Source organism: Seriola lalandi, unplaced genomic scaffold, assembly GCF_002814215.2.
Source record: "Seriola lalandi dorsalis isolate HSWRI2012SDOR001 ecotype SW California unplaced genomic scaffold, Sedor1 jcf7180002054561, whole genome shotgun sequence".
In the NCBI taxonomy this organism is placed as follows: domain Eukaryota; kingdom Metazoa; phylum Chordata; class Actinopteri; order Carangiformes; family Carangidae; genus Seriola; species Seriola lalandi.
In genome coordinates, this window is record NW_019525114.1 from 490692 (window position 1) to 506890 (window position 16199).

The 16199-nt window shown below is 40.3% G+C and overlaps 2 protein-coding genes and 1 long non-coding RNA gene across 4 annotated transcripts; 1 reads left to right on the forward strand and 2 right to left on the reverse strand.

The window, feature by feature from the left end:
* Positions 1 to 1424: 1424 nt before the first annotated feature.
* Positions 1425 to 8941, reverse strand: nfs1 (NFS1 cysteine desulfurase). The gene is made up of 13 exons (XM_023416158.2): positions 8601 to 8941; positions 7924 to 8000; positions 7194 to 7310; positions 6856 to 6939; positions 6056 to 6208; positions 5772 to 5865; positions 5448 to 5582; positions 5139 to 5296; positions 4908 to 5013; positions 4555 to 4636; positions 4109 to 4192; positions 3586 to 3675; positions 1425 to 2962 (listed from the first exon to the last, which is right to left on the reverse strand). The coding sequence occupies exons 1-13, from the start codon at positions 8704 to 8706 to the stop codon at positions 2899 to 2901; spliced, it is 1350 nt and encodes a 449-aa protein (XP_023271926.1). The 5' UTR covers positions 8707 to 8941; the 3' UTR covers positions 1425 to 2898.
* A 1526-nt stretch (positions 8942 to 10467) lies between these two features.
* On the forward strand, positions 10468 to 16062 carry cunh6orf89 (chromosome unknown C6orf89 homolog). 2 transcript variants are annotated; one of them, XM_087176567.1, is made up of 8 exons: positions 10468 to 10610; positions 11651 to 11923; positions 12317 to 12482; positions 12644 to 12864; positions 13051 to 13202; positions 13391 to 13526; positions 13789 to 13912; positions 14215 to 16062. In XM_087176567.1, exons 2-8 carry the CDS (start codon positions 11735 to 11737, stop codon positions 14295 to 14297), a joined length of 1071 nt encoding a protein of 356 aa, XP_087032693.1. In that variant the 5' UTR covers positions 10468 to 10610; positions 11651 to 11734; the 3' UTR covers positions 14298 to 16062. The 2 variants fall into 2 exon arrangements, with proteins under 2 accessions (XP_087032693.1, XP_023271925.1); XM_023416157.2 differs by having other exon boundaries at positions 12644 to 12792.
* On the reverse strand, positions 12930 to 13881 carry LOC147818563 (uncharacterized). The gene is made up of 2 exons (XR_015437861.1): positions 13742 to 13881; positions 12930 to 13571 (listed from the first exon to the last, which is right to left on the reverse strand). It is a non-coding gene; the product is annotated as an uncharacterized LOC147818563 (long non-coding RNA).
* Positions 16063 to 16199: the final 137 nt, after the last annotated feature.

Genomic DNA, 16199 nt, shown 5'->3' on the forward strand with positions numbered 1-16199 from the left:
GCTGAAGTGAGCTTACACTAGAAAGATATGTGGACATCCTAAAAAAAATATGTGGACATTCTGTTCCACAGAACTCTGACCCCCAACCCCATCCAACACCGTTGGGATGAACAGGAACTGTGGGTAAGCCTGTATTACAATTATTTAATTCATACAATATGTTCTTATTAACACTTATGTAATCTATGCTGACATTTTGGCCATTAAATAATCAGAAAATAAAAATCAACCAGACAAAAGTGCTTTTGGCTATTTGATAACTTCAAAATGTGTTATTTGCACCACTTACATACAATCTGACCTAAGGTGAGTCCTACATTATTAGCTAAGCATCTGAGCTGCTTTGTGGAGTTGCCCTATGTTTAACTCTAGTTCAAGATGTTTACTAGGCTAATTTCAATTTATATTCGTCTGGTGTGGAGTATATTCCTAATTAAAGTTGTGTTTAATCAAATTACCACAAATGAATCCATATTAAGTTTCATAAAACAAAGTCAGGTTGCACAACTTCGTGGCAGCAGGGTAACATATTCAGTAGACAACAATTAGATGGCATTAGGCGAGTGGTCAGTGAGGGCACACAGCAAATTTTTGCACAGGGGTTAATCCAGCCCTGACTGTGAGCCAAACCTTCCCACCCAACATCAGTGTTGGACCTCACTAATTCTCTTGTGGCTGAATGGGAGAGAATCCCTGCAACCTGATCCTCCACCATTACAGGCCCTGTGCCAAAATCTAGCTTAAGCTTTTTGTTTACTTCATTGTCAGGGTTCTTACACGAGTGGTTGGTAGTCAAAAAGAACCCACACCTCATTTTTGACACAGCGTTATCAACCAGGTGATTTTGAACATGTAAGACCTCATAAAATATTTATACAAGGGTCAAAATAAGTAATAATGGGTATTATAAAATATTAGTACTATAGTAGACTACATATACAATACCAACTTACTGCACTAACATTAGTAGTATACTTGTGTGCTGTATATGTGTGTGCTACATATTATATAATGATCATAAATATAAATAAAATAAAAATACACTTTGCTTCTCAGGTAATCTGCTGCTTTATGTATTTTCTATTTTTTTATGTACATTACTTTTGCTGGTGTTTAGTGGGCGGTAGTAGTAGTAGTCATATTTTTAACTAACCCTGTAACACTTCTGTAACTAATTAATACTGAATTAGGTGCTTTTGGTTACATTATTTCATTTTATGCATCATTGTTTCATTGTGGTATTTTTGTTATATTATGTTTTTTTAAATAGTTTATGTTGAATTGTATATTTGTATAAGGGCCCAACTATGGACTGACGTAGCAAACTAGCTCACGTTACACTTTAAATGCAGTGGTATGTAGCATTGGTCAATGAAATATACTTGTCTGTGTAAAAACAAACATTAAATAAAAATGAAACATAATTTTATTGCATAATCATGAAGCAGTACTTTATTGGAAAATAATATTGTGCATATGATGGGAGCATCAGTAAAAGACAGTAAATTCTATAAATATGAATTAGAGGCTCAGCCGACTACATCAAGTAACACAATACAAGAATTTAAATCATCCCAGACATGTATCAAATTACTTCCTCATTTTTTTGTGTACGGACCTCAGGATCACCTTGAGAGTCTCATCAACCTCAGACTCATGTATGTAACAGAAGTGTGACCCCCAGTAAGTATGTGAGGAACTGGACTGGAGCTGTTTCGACTTTGTTTTCTACTTCTTGTAGAGTGTTCCAGACTTAAACACAATAGTGAAACTGCAGCTGCTAACACTGTTTGATTGGATATTAAAAACTGATGTGGGAGGAGAAACAGAAACTACAAGTTCTGATTTGAAGACAGATATAGGACAGTGTATCACCCGTGAGTAGAGCAGGATATATTTGTCTGTGAATCATCAAGTGAAAGCTTCTGATATTTTAGTGAATCATCAAATCTTCAGATAACTCAGTGAACGTACAGTAAGTCTGCTGCTTCCAGTTGCCACCTGTAGCCTCGCCGAAGCAAAACTACCCTTTGTTCCCATTTTCTTTGTCACAGATGGTTGTTGTCCATCTTGGTGGCCTGACACCTTGACAAGAGCCTGTATCATGAAGTGAGATTAGCAGTTTCGGCAGCTGTCTTTGGGTTTAACTTTGGTTTTTCTGGTATCATGAAGCTGGCTCACTTTTAACCGGAGCAAATCACCATGGAAAGATTTTTGATCACCACTTTCTCACACAAAAAAAAACAGTCACTTGCAAACTGCTGATAAATTTTCCAGTCCTACGGCCCTCTCACTTTCAATATCTGGATGTTATTCCTACTACAGTTTCTTATTGTATTATTGTTGTGTTATCATCGCCTCTAGAAATTTCACTTTTTGGTTCCTCAGTAACAGAATGTACATAATGGTATCACTGCTGTGTCATATCATACCCAGAATCCCTCCACTTTCAAATGAATGTGCTCAGAGCTGAATTAGTAAACTCTGAGCTAAAGGAGCCGGATAAAAACCAGCTTCATGATATCATCATTAGGATCACTGAAGCCAGGTAACCCAACGAAAATCACAGGAAGATGAACTGAGTTTGTGATACAGGACCCAGGTCTTATAACCCCTGACAACTTTTCAGTCAGGCAGACCAAAGTACAACAGAGTTATCACAACAAGCAGAGGTTGCCATGTGCTGGTCAACTCTCTGAGCAATATCTCCCGAGAGAGCAACTACAGGAGGATCTACAGAGACACAGAGCTACAGATACAAACAGACTTCAAGTCGGACAGGAAGTTTGTGCGTGTTTGTGTGCAGGAAGAAAAAGCTGGTCTGTTCCCAGAATTCACTAGGAACTATCATCGTCGTCGTCATCAGCAGCTAGGAAGCGGGCAAGTAGTAGTAGGGGTCTAGTGCTGCGTCCACTTGATGCTCTTCAGGTCGATGCCATCCTGAACCATCTCCCACAGAGGACTGACAGACAGACAGACAGATCGACAGTTTACTCGATGTTCGCCATAACAATATTACCATTTTTAAACTTTGTTAGACAGAGACAGGCACGTATGTATGAAGTTACTGAGTCAGTTTCAAAGATTCACTCCAATTTATTACAACTTGGGTCTTATTTTTATAGTTTTGTCTATGAGATTCCATTTGGGGACATGGTAACATCACTACAAATAAGTCTGACTTGGTTCGAAACAAATGAAAGTGAGTGAACCTGTGAACTAGTGCTCTAATTTGTCATGATTCAGTGGGCCTACTCTTGGCGATTTCTATACTGTGTTTATGAATAATATTAATGATGATGTCATTCAGTGACTGAGGAGGGCCCACAAACAAGGCTTCACCCCACTTCCGCCAGTAGGACTGTCAGACCCCAGGTTGGTAGTAAGTATAGTACAGGAAAATGTTATGCACACAACTACAGTAAGTACAGTCACTCAAAGCTGGAACAGGAAGTAGGTTTGTTAACTAACTATGATGGATGTTTGCAATGACATCTGAAGTAATAATTTTACCGTTTGCCTTCGTCCTAACTTGGTGAGTGCAATGTTATTATTACTGTTAAAAATTACTCTCAAAAAACTCACCTCATCTCTCTGAGTCTGCGGACCTGATGGATACATTTCTCTGCTGTGTAGTCCACCTCATCTTCTGTGGTGAATCTGCCAATACCAAACCTGACAGACGAACAGGTTTACATTAATCAACATGCGAGTCAACTGACATCAAACCAGAAAACAAATAAAAAACCTCTTCCTGTCTGTGAGTCTCTGCTGTTGGATTCTGGAGTATTATAGGATTAATATCAGGGTTATTATCCCTGGTTATACCTGATTATAATTTATATAATTGACACTCCTGACAAATGTTATTTTGCTGTTTTTTTCTTTTTACATTTTAAAACAAATTATCTTAAACTTGTTTAGGATCACGACTACTAGCAGGATCAAAATTTATACTCTGCTCATGAAGAAATGTTATTTCACTGAGATGACAAATAAAGTTGCCAGTAAAGTTGATTTAAAAAATGAGAGTGATCAGAGTGAATCAAGACTTTAATCTGGATTATTATCATAATTATTATCAGGATTATGATCAGTAAAGATGTACCTGATGGAAGAGTGAGCCAGGTCTTCATCTGCTCCAATTGCTCTGAGGACATATGAGGGCTCCAGAGAAGCAGATGTGCACGCACTGTACACACACACACACACACACACACACACACACACACACACACACACACACACACACACACACACACAAATATTAATTCATCTTCAAAGACCCAATCTGTAATTTCTGGCCAATCAAAATTGAAGCTACATTTATAAAGTTACATTTAAATTCAGTAGATTGGTGTTTCTCACCAAAATTCAATGTGTATCATAAATCTAAAAACATGTTGAATGCATTTCCTTCCTCAAAAAACTATTTGCAATTAAAAGATTGATCGTTTACATCTGTGTCTGCTTGACTCATCAGGAGAACTTGCTTCAAGTGAAGCTTCAGTCATGTTTTTAGATTTTAAATTTTAACAAGAGTGTGTGTCTGACCTGCCAGATGACAGAGCCACATCCTTCAGTGCCATCAACAAACTTTCTCCCTCCACATAGGCAAAGGACAGGTTGACACAGCCTGAGAAAAAACACAGATACAGTCAGATAAGTCCATCAGCCTCATCCATTTCAGTAATAATTTTATATCAATATGAAACAGAGTTCCAACAGAAACCTCTACCATCAAGTTGAAGGACTTTGAATGTTATGTTGGTTGAAATTGAAGTACATGACTGGTGTGTTTTTTACAAGAGTTCTGTGTGTGTTTGTGTGTTTGTGTGTGTGTGTGTTTGTGTGTTTGTGTGTTTGTGTGTGTGTGTGTGTGTGTGTGTGTGTGTGTGTGTGTGTACCAGGGTAGCGTTGTTCAGCATCTCCGTTCATTATGACATCAGGAATCGCAGACGTGATCTTCTGAACCAGACGATTTGCCAGCATGGACACTCTGTCGTGATCATACTGCACACAAATGCGCAAAAACACACACATATAATTAATACATATATATATTAATTAATTGCCAGAATGTTTGGGTGTATTTGTATTTGTTGAGTCTTTGGATGTTTGGGTACGTTTGTTTATACCTCCATCTCCTGCTGGGCAATGCTGCAGGCGGCTCCCAGCCCAACAGCCAGCGGGGTGGGGACCGTGCCAGAGCGCAGCCCCCTCTCCTGCCCGCCGCCATTCTGCAGTGGCTCCAAACGCACTCGGGGTCGGCGACGCACATACAAAGCCCCCACACCTGTTCACACACACATACACACAGGAAATTTAACACACCACCAGGTCAACCAGGTCTGACTTACAGAATATCACAACAATCAAAACTAACTCCCCCCGTTAGATATTCTTCAGCTTCTTCGGGTCAGTTAACGAGTAATGCTTGGGCTAACCTTTGGGTCCGTAGATCTTATGACCACTGATGGACATCAGGTCGACCTTCCAGTCGGAGACGTTGATGGGAACCTTTCCAACAGCCTGAGCAGCATCAGTGTGGAGAAAGACTCCTTTAGAACGACAAATCTTACCTGTGGACAGGAAGGGTAAGGCTCAATAAATCAGTAGTTTTGATCAGAAAACTAAATCAAATCAGAGACCTCTGTGGAAAAGTAAAGATCAGAAACCTGGTCACAGTGTTAAGATTTATTCTGAATCATTGTAACATGGATGAAACTAAATGAAATGGGGAGTAAATAATGTTGCATCGTCATGGTTACCGATTTCCTTGATAGGCTGCTTGACTCCAATCTCGTTGTTGACGGTCATCACCGACACCAGAGAGGTGTCAGGACGAATGGAGGCCTCCAGCAGCTGAAAACACACACACACACACACACACACACACACACACACACACACACACACACACACACACAAACACAGATTGTTGCATGTTCTTTGTACATGCAGTATGTGTTCACTCTGTGTGTATGTTGTGTGTGTGTGTGTGTGTGTGTGTGTGTGTGTGTGTGTGTGTGTTTGTGTGTGTGTGTGTGTGTACCTCTAGGTCCACCAACCCATTCTGCTTAACTGGCAGGTACGTGACGTCGAATCCTTCCGCCTCCAGAATTCGACACGAGTCCAGAACACATTTGTGTTCTGTCTGCGAGGTGATCACATGACGTTTCTTGGCCTGGTAGAACCTGGCCACACCCTGCAGGAGAGGGAGGGGCGGGGTCACTACTGATCTCATACAAACTGGGTTCTAACTCAGTGTTGTTCCAACTCACTGTTCTTACAGTGTTCTCCTTCTGCATTCATTGTGTTCTTGTTCTGTTCTTACTGAGTTTTCATGTTTTCTCAATGTGTTCTCAATGCATTTTCTTTCTGTTCTTTACGCGTTTTCATTCTGTTCTTGAACTGTTCTAAGGAACATTTTCATGTGTGTTCTCAGTGAGTTATGATCATTTTCTCAGTGTGTTCTTATTCGCTTCTTATGCTGTTCTTACTGTGTTCTCATTGTGTTCTTGTTCTGCTCTTAGAGCATTCTCACATGTTCTCATTCTGTTTTTAATTTGTTCTCATTGTGTTCTTACTTGTTTTCATAGCATTGATGTGTTTTCATTTTCTCTGCATTCACATTCTGTTCTTATTATGTTCTAAATGTGTGATTGTTTTGCTTTTACAGTGCTCTCGGTGAGTTAACACTGCGTTCTCATCTATTCTTAACACTTTCTCCCTCTGTTCTTGACCTGTTCTCACTAAGAACCAAAACAAGAGGAGGAGCTAGTGGTGAGAGGAGGTGGGAGAAAAGGTGAAGAAGAGAAGGGGAAGTGATGAAGAGGAAGTGGAGAGTGAGACCTTGATGGCCATGTTGTTGGACTCAGTGGCTCCACTGGTGAAGATGATCTCTCTGGGATCAGCTCCAATCAGATCAGCCACCTGCTGCTCAGAGAGAGAGAGAGAGAGAGAGAGAGACAACACACAGTCATGTCTCTCTCTAAAATTCAGACTTAATTGAGTGATGGCCATGAAAGAACACACAGCGTTTACACTATAGAAATAATAATTCTTGATTTTTAATAGAAACATTTCAGTGCACTGAAATAAAGGAGACAAAAGAATCTATATGACAAGTTGAGATGTACTGAAGTTTTTTTTTTCAAAACGTTTTCTCTCTGAACACACTGTCTCTCTACCTTCCTGGCGGCCTCCATGGCAGTCTCGCTCTCCCAGCCGTATGCGTGGGTCCTGGAGTGAGGGTTACCATAGTAATTCACCTGATAGGGCAGCATGGCATCCAGCACACGGGGGTCCTTCATACACAAAAAAACACATATGCATGTTCGACTGTAAGTGCAGGTTTTTTTTTAAGATAAACACAAAGCTTGTGCTACAGAAAATGGACCAGACTCAGTGAATAGCTCCCTAAGCTTAACATGTCCTATGATAACTATTAATTTAGCTATACAGACTAATGAGCAGTGTTAACTAACATGTCTTTGGGGTCATCAGGTGGGAACCTCCTTTCACCAGTGTTTCGTCTAGTTGGTCCCACGACACCTCCAGGAGGCTAGACAGTGATCACTGGCGTCCCAGAGTCACTCCCCTAATGCCAGCCATCACTGCTCCTCACACCACGACTATTTTCTTTATCTTGCCTATGCTACCACAAACAACACCATCATCAACTCTGACAAAACACACTAACAGATTCAGCAGATTCAGCAAACAAAATCCCCTAAACAGTTGGAGAAAGTAGCGGCCATTTTGAATGAGGGAGGTAGAGTCAAGGAGAGATGCCTTTTGAGCTAAACTCTCCCCCGCCGCCCTAAGTGCAGGTGAGTACAAGTGTAAAAAACTCCACTGCTAAGGCCGACATCAGCTGGTAAAGCTTGTAACTGTGACAACATGGTAAGTAACATTTACCATGGGTGTGGTGGCCTGGAAGTCCATATAGAGGGGGCGGAGCTCATCTACCTCCAGTTCATGTTTCTTAATCATCTCTGCAACACAAAACAACAGACAGGCAGACAGTCAGCTGGTTTGAATCAATAGCTACAATTGTATGGTCATTCTTGAGGCTGCAGATTGCTGTGCTGTTGAAATATATTGCGTTATACTGGCAGATGTTTCTATTATTTTGTCCACCCCATTTACAGAAACGGTTCCTGTATAGTGGAATACAGTTCAACAGCACCACAAACTAACTCCTCCAAAATTATCATAAAGTTTAAACCCAAAGAATTACTCAGATATTCAGAAAAAACACGTTTTTAAAATATAAAGAAAATAAAAAAAATAATAAAAACATTTAATTAAGGCAACAAAACAATACAAATATAATAATAATAATTAATGTATTATGAAACTTGATAACTATTCATTTTCCGTCTGTCCTGAGGACTTAATGTTTCTGAGGTAATTTTAGAGTATCATTGTATTTTATAATCTCTTACATGTCATTAACCAATGTTACATCACTCAGTTCATGGGTGCCATGAAGTTATCAATCTCCTTACGAAACTGCGTCACTTTAGGATTAGCTTTGTGCTAGCTGCTCTGAGGCTTTTAAACAGGTCTATTTTGCTCCGGACTACTGTTACCTTTGTGCAGAGAGCTCGCGGCTCTCCCGTCAGAGCCCAGCCGGAGAGGGAACCATGCGACCGGCCTGAGCAAGCGGGAGGAGACGGTCCTGCCAGAGGAAAGCATCTCGACGGCGGATTGTTTTCACCTGGAAACCCGCTGACGTCCGATAACAACAACACGCGGACCCGCAACAGAAGAACCAGTGTTAACCGGTTTGAACCAGTTACAGCGGCGGATTTCTGTGGAGAAAAATTAGGAAGATAATTCCTAATTTAAGGAAAATTCCGATGTGCGTGAAGTTCGGTTTGGTTTGAGAAGTGCTGCCGCCGGTCAGTTACATCCAGGTCAAAGCAGAGTTGGTCTGTGTCAAGGCAGACACGATAACAACGGCCACTTCCGATCACCACTTTCAAAATAAAGGATTTTTGAAATGACGAACATATAATTAAAAGTAAAAAATATAGAGTCGAATATAATAGTCTTTATTGTCATTATACAAAGTATAACGAAACTTCAAGTGGCGTCTCTGCAATAACAGCCCAATAAAAATACATGCCCAATAATAAAAATACACAAAGAAAAAAACACATCCCCAATTAATACAAATATTAAAAGTTATTAAGTGCATTGTTTTTAAGATCTTTAGGCAAACTCTTGAAATAAATGTAAAGTAAATACTCAAAATGACTTACAGATAAAATAGTTTATGATAACTTTTGTCAGTCTAGCATGTAGATTAATTTTACTTAACCAGCAGCTTTATATTGTTTCATTTCTTTATTTATTAAGTTGTTTTCATTTGGTTTTATTCATTGCTGTTTTCATTTTTGTTGGTTTGGTTTAAAACCTCTTTTGAATAGTGTATACTTGTTTTGCATTATATATAGTATCTACTATAATTTTATATTTTGCATTGTCTCTTGTGTTTTCCATGTTCTAATTGTTAAAAACAGAATAAAAACAGTTTTTAAAAAAACATTTTACTTTTACTTTACTTTAACTGTGTTTTGACCTCTCTGCAGCTTAATTCTGTAACTTGACGCAACTCGGTGTCGATGCTGTTTCACGGTTGCACAAGAAACGGAAACAGGCTGTGTGACTTCCTGTGGACAATCTCCGCTCTCATTGGCCAATATGTGTTGTTTTGGTTGTGTTTGAGGCGGGGCCAAGGCTTTTCTACGTCCTTGAAATGGCAATAAACAGTAGTTTATGAAACGTGGGTTAAACCAATAGACCTAAATATAAAGATTTGAAGAACAATAGTGTGAATGCTTCAGCATAATAAACTGAACCAGAATGTTGATGTGTACATTCACGATATTCAATTCACTAAAAAAATACATTTTTATATAAACATGTATTCTTTCTATTCATTCTTTGACCCTATTAGGCCCACAATTAAACTTTTTCTGTTTTTCATACCTTTGTGTTTTTCGTAGTAAAACTGTCATTTTTAAGGGTTTCACCAAGTACTGCATATATTCAGAATTAGCATAACCTGAGCTAATTATATGTGTCACTCAATAGAGACCCCTGTCCAGCATAATATAGGTTAATAGCCCACAAAGGAACAAGAACCCAACATAAAAACATAAGATAAAAGACTGTAAACCATAATATGGAAGGAAAATTTCAACACAGAAAATTGTAAATTTTTTACAAGTTGTTCTAGAGGTGATTTGAAGTTGACTGTTTTTAAAAGTGCTATATATAATATATATTCATTGTTATTACACGAGTAATATAGTAATATAGTAAGTAGTAATGTAGTATTCAAGAATATGATTTGTGATCGATGTAGTGTCATTTTTCATCCTGTGGAGGGCAGTAAATCGCACAGTAGCGTCAAAACTGCCAAAAAACATTAAAAAGAGAAGAAGAAGAAGAAGAAGAAGAAGCCCGTCCATTTGTGGTAGCCATGCCTAGCAACTAGCAACTGAGTTTATCTTTAAAAAAAAAACTTTTATTTCAGAGTGCATCTCGAGAAATGAGAGACTCTACTCTACGGCGGTGGATCTCACTTTGAGGTGAGGTTTTCAGTTTGTTTCTGGAGTTTATTTCTGGACGTGACGTCAACTATGGCTAGCAAAGACAAGCTAACCTGTCAGTGAACTGTTTTCAGTACGTTAAACACCGCTACTGTTTTTTTGTCTTCGCTAAATCATATACTTTACTATAATTAAGCCTTCGCTAATGTCTATAGTCAAATGATCGTGTTATTTAGTATCGTGTCATCTCACTGTTTTCTTGTTTGTAGTCGAGTGGCCAGTGAATAACATCTAAATGCCTTTTTTTTACCGGCTAATAGCACTTGTAAACGGTATATTACTGATGTTTCCGTAAATGTTTCCATACTCCGATTCATATTGGCATGTGCCATTTCAAATTGTGATGTGCTGATGCTAAGTGTGACCCATAAACTGCGTATCTCTCCAGTCCACCGACAGACACTGCTGTCTGTGTGCCCATCTTGGTTTTACTGTGATGTGTTTTTGCCACATGAAAACGGCACATCGCTCATGATCCACCGCCTACACCACTCTCCAGTGGCTTATGTGGTGTGTGCCACATCAGATAGTATGTTACTATCACTGTCACTTTATTTTCCGTTGACACATATGACCTAAAAGAAAAAATAAATAACATTTTGATATCTTCTGAGATGGCACACAGTAAGTGTTAATGGTCAAACTTTGCTCAAAGTACATTCAGCGCTTTATGATAATTGTAGTGCCAGAAAAGGAATGACGTTCATCACGTCAGCCTTGCTTATCCATGATGTAATTGCATTACTTACAAAGCTTTACATAGTATCTACTAGTAAAGAATCTAAGGAATGTCTGTGGCATTTCCATCCCTTCACACAAGACAATCACAGGCCAAGCTGTTCTCGTCTGTGGTTTCCCGAGGATGAACGAGTTACTAAACGCGAGAAGAAGATTTGATAAGGGATTTAAAACTGGATTAAGATTCAATTAAATTCTATCAAACTCCTTCCCCGGTTGTGATAATTGTGTGTTGTTGAAAGTAATGAAGTGGCAGTTAACACCCAAGATGACTTCCCCAGGTGACACCATGCTCCTAGACCCCGCAGCAGCTGAAAATCGACTTGTTTGATCGAGAAGCCGCCATTACTACTGTCGCCGCTGCCATGGGAACGACGATGAGTGAGCCGTGTATCTACGACAAACTGTCGGAGAGCATCGACATCCTCCGCCAGTCGGGATACCGCTACGGCATGTCAGAGAGGGAGATCGAGAGGTTCATCAAGCAGGTCCTGGAGACCAACGAGCCCAGGAGAGAGCCGCCGCAGTTCCCCATCCTGAGAGCCACCATCAAGGTCAGGCAAATATTACATCGTACTTATTACATCGCCTTGACAGAATATGTTGTTACTTGTTATTGTTGTAACTTAAATTAGTTTTTGGTGTTTTTTAGTGGACCCTGATGTTTCCACTGTGGAAATAATCTTTTTGTCCACTGCAGCTGAGCAAAAAAAAAAAAAAAAACAGTACAGGAATTTCATACAAAAAAAGACATGGTAACTTTTGTAGATATCCACTTGATTTGAAGCCTCATTATTATATTATATAATTGCTAGTGGAATGTATTTCTTGAAAATACTAATTATTTGTTGTAGAGTATACAATGCATTAAGGTTTATTCATAATTTTGTGTGGTCTGAGGAAGGAGAAAGCTCTCAGTGTTGGTAATGCCTCTGTTGTCGTTGCAGTTTGTGGTGGCAGTGGGCTTCCTGCTGGTGGTGGTGCTGGCCTTCACCTACCCCCAGAGTGCTCCCCAGCTGGGTCTCGTCAACCTGGGCTGTTACAACTGGTCGTCCCCCCTCAGCCACGTCCGTCTGCTGTCCCTGCCCATCGCCAAGAAGTACAACCTGCAAGGTCTGAACGTGATCACTCTTTGTCTTTAGTTCTGTTTCCACAGTTTTCTGAAACACACACATAAAAGCACAAGCACAGTTTTTCATGAATGAGAAAGTAATGTTAGTTTAACATTAAGACTTGTAGTGTCATAGTAGTAAATGTGTGTGTTTATGTTGTAGGTTTCCATGAATGGTGGAGTGCCGGCTCTCTCAGGCAGAGCCTGGTCAACTGTTCGGGCTGTGCAGAGATCTCTTCGGTGCTGGAAGTCCCAGAGAGCCTTAGAGGGACCGTGACTCTGCGACGGGGGCCGCAGCTCGTCCTGCTGAAGGTCAGAGGTCAACAAAGCCAGGGTTGGCTATCTGAAGGGCATCCCCGTGTCACACCCATGGGTGCAGAATGTGTAAACAGCATCTTTAAAAAAATAAAATTGATCCCACACTGATACAGAATCAGAGAGTGAACTGATTTAATCTGCTGAATGTTTTATCTCAGGTGAAGCGTGTACGGTCCCCAGTCAGTCTGTATGGGACCAACCATTCCATGCTTGTTCATGCTGGTTTCTGTTTGTTCATACTGGTCTCTGCAGGGTGGGGAGTCCCTCAGCATCCAGCGGCAGCAGCTCGAGGAGCTCTACCTGGCCCATTCAGGGTCCATGTCCATTCTGCTGGAGGAGGACGACGGGCTGCAGAACCACAACCTTGGCCTCCCTCAGGGACCCGCCAACTTCACCCTGCTCTGGTACACAACTCTGTTCAAAGTAAACACTGAGCGGTTATCAGAACAGAAAACTGTACATTATGTGGATTAATGTGGATAACATGTAACTCTGTTTGATCTGCTAAATAACATCTGTATCCCATCCGTGGACACAGTGCTATTTGATAGTGACTGCTGATTGACTGTGCGTATTGTGTTTGTTTCTGTAGGAGGTTTAGCTCTGGAACCAGGGAGAAGGTGTTGAGGTGGCTCTTCCCGAAGGCTGAGCTCTGCCCGCTGCTGGACAGTGCAGGGACCATCCTGCAGCGCTGCCTGGTCACCCACAGCACAAACTCCCAGAGCAAGGTGAGTCCAGCTGAGATCACGTCCAGACGTCTCCACACTGAGAGACTGGAGGACAGAGATACTGTTACTGACAAGAATGATGGAGAAAACTGCAAAAAAGGACCATGTTGTAATTCTACTGGAGCAAGTTTAACACAATACCCTTTTGCAACAGGTATTGGTGTAGGGAGGTTTCACATTGCAGACATTCCTGGATGTCAGTTCACACAACTCACGTGCCCTCAGGCTTTGTTGTAACTCTGACTTGCTGCCTGTGTTACAGGGTGTCGGGGTGTTGGGCTGGCTGGTGGTGGGTGAGGGGCTGCCAACAGTTCGAGTTCTGCCTGTTCAACGCTGTCAGAAACACTGCAGCTCCTTCAACCTGTGGCTGACACCTGGAGACATGGGTAACAATAAATACATAATAAATTGTCTTAAAATTGCTGAACACATTGACTCACAGCTGCTTAATTTCAGGCTGCTTTCCGATATGTAATAATAATAATAATAATAATAATAATAATAATAATAATAATAATAATATAGCAACACTGCTCAAACTGTACCTGTAGTCTTTGAGGTGTTTGTCGGCAGAATCTGCTCTCCTGATCCTTAGAATCAAACATTTTAACATCTCACGTGGCTGCTGAAGCTGTCTGGTCTGAACACTCAGTTGACAGTTGTTCCCTTTGACCTTTGACCTGTGTAGTGTACGCTGATCCTCGGTACTGGCAGATGGAGCTGTTCCCCGGCCGAGGCCAGAATATCATCTGTGACGGATCAGCCTTTTAACGTTCAGGTGGGGTGAAGCGAAGGCGGACAGAGTTCAGGGCTGGGAACGTGCAGATCGGCTGTGAATGTTCGACTTCCTGCTGAGGTGTGTCGGAGGTTGTCGGCCTTCTTGTTGCCCCGCCCACTGATGCCTTATAACCCTCTGGTCTTTTTTCTGGAAACCACTGCACACATGACTTCAGTTTGGAAAAGATGGATTTCCTACAGGTTTCAAGGGTGGAGGTCAGAGGTTTGACAAATGACTTTATGGCTTTGTCCTTGTGTTTAACGTCAGAATGTCGTCAGTCTCTAAACCCTCTGCGTTAACATCTCTCAGATGTTCTGGATGTGCTCGTGCCATGGCTTCAAGCAGGACTCTAGCAGTTAACAAACATAATACTTTTCATGAAATCATTAGGCGTGTCTCTGTTTCAGAAGGTAGTGAGTCACTGTTGAGTGCGTTTGCATTAGCCTGGTTCCAGACCTCTGAATCACTGCGCGCTAATTTGTTAAGTGACTCTCTCTGATATGCATGTCTGCAGGTGGTCGCCATCTTTGAGTCTGGTATCCAGTTCTTATAATACATGCATAGACGTTCACTACCTCTTGAAGTTCTGAGACACACCTGCATCTTCCCCTTCTGCTCTTCATCTGATTCTCTCCTCCCATGTTAAAGGGCCAGTTCACCCACACAACGAACACCTAAATTTGATCCTGGGTGTCTCTGGTGGTATCGAGAACACACTTGGAACTTGGATTGGAATTTAACAAAGATTTTTGTGATGCATATTATGATTTAAACGTTGACGACCTGCAACAATTAGTCTAATTGATTAGTTGATCAGATTTTGGGCAGATGGTCAGACAAAACGGATGTGACCCTGGTCGGTGGGAAATTTGTTGTCTTAATGAATCTTGTGTAAACTCATTAAGACATAATGATCTACATTATTTTAAAATCTCAGCTCTTGCTACTGAAAAACTGCATTATTTTTAAATTGAAATTTGAAATCTATGAACTGTCTCCAGTGTTTTCTATGGATCATCACAGGCACTGAATTCCTAAAACTCACCACTGTTCATTTAGATGGAAGCAGTGACGGATTTTTCAAAAATTGAGATAAAACTGTCAACAAACCACTGGAAGGAAGAGAGAGTGTTTTTTTTTTTTTTTTTAGTTTAGGGGTTTTGGGTAAACTAACCCTTTAACAACCAGTTACTTCTCAAACTTATCAGACGCTGAAAATATTTGTTTATTTTCATCCAACGTTTTATCAGCTTCAGATTCGTTTTTAATTTTGATTTTTGAGATTTTATGGACAAAGCTGCTTCTCTATTTCAGTGTCATTATTTATTGTTGATTGTATGATTGTATGTATATAGGTTCAAGCCATTAATTTTAATAATAATGTGTTGTAATATTATCATTTTGAGTATCACTTGTGATTATCAGTACAGGGTGCAGACAAAAGTTAACATCAGAGCATCTTCAACAGATTGTGAGAGGTAGAGATTATATTTTGTGCATGATCAGGATTGATGAGACACCATCATCCATGGCTCGTAATAAAAGTCTAATATTAAATCAGTTTGCCAAAGTAAAAGCCTGTCAAATTTGTGTGTTTTAAAGACGCACTCCCTAATTTTGTTTTAGTGATCCAAAAATCCTCAAATGTCCAAACATCACTGCTACAAAAAATCGGGGTGAATCTTTAAAAAAATGTACGCTTTGCATAGAAATGTCATAGTTTTGAGAAAATTAAAACTTGTCATGTATTTACTTCCATCTGTGTGGGATTTTGATTTTTAAGATGTGATAAATGCGAGTGGTTGAAAATGTGGTTTGGAGAAAAAAAAGGAAAGTTGTGCAGTCAAGTTAATAGGCAACACTCAACTTTAAGTCCCGATGTTTATAATAAATGG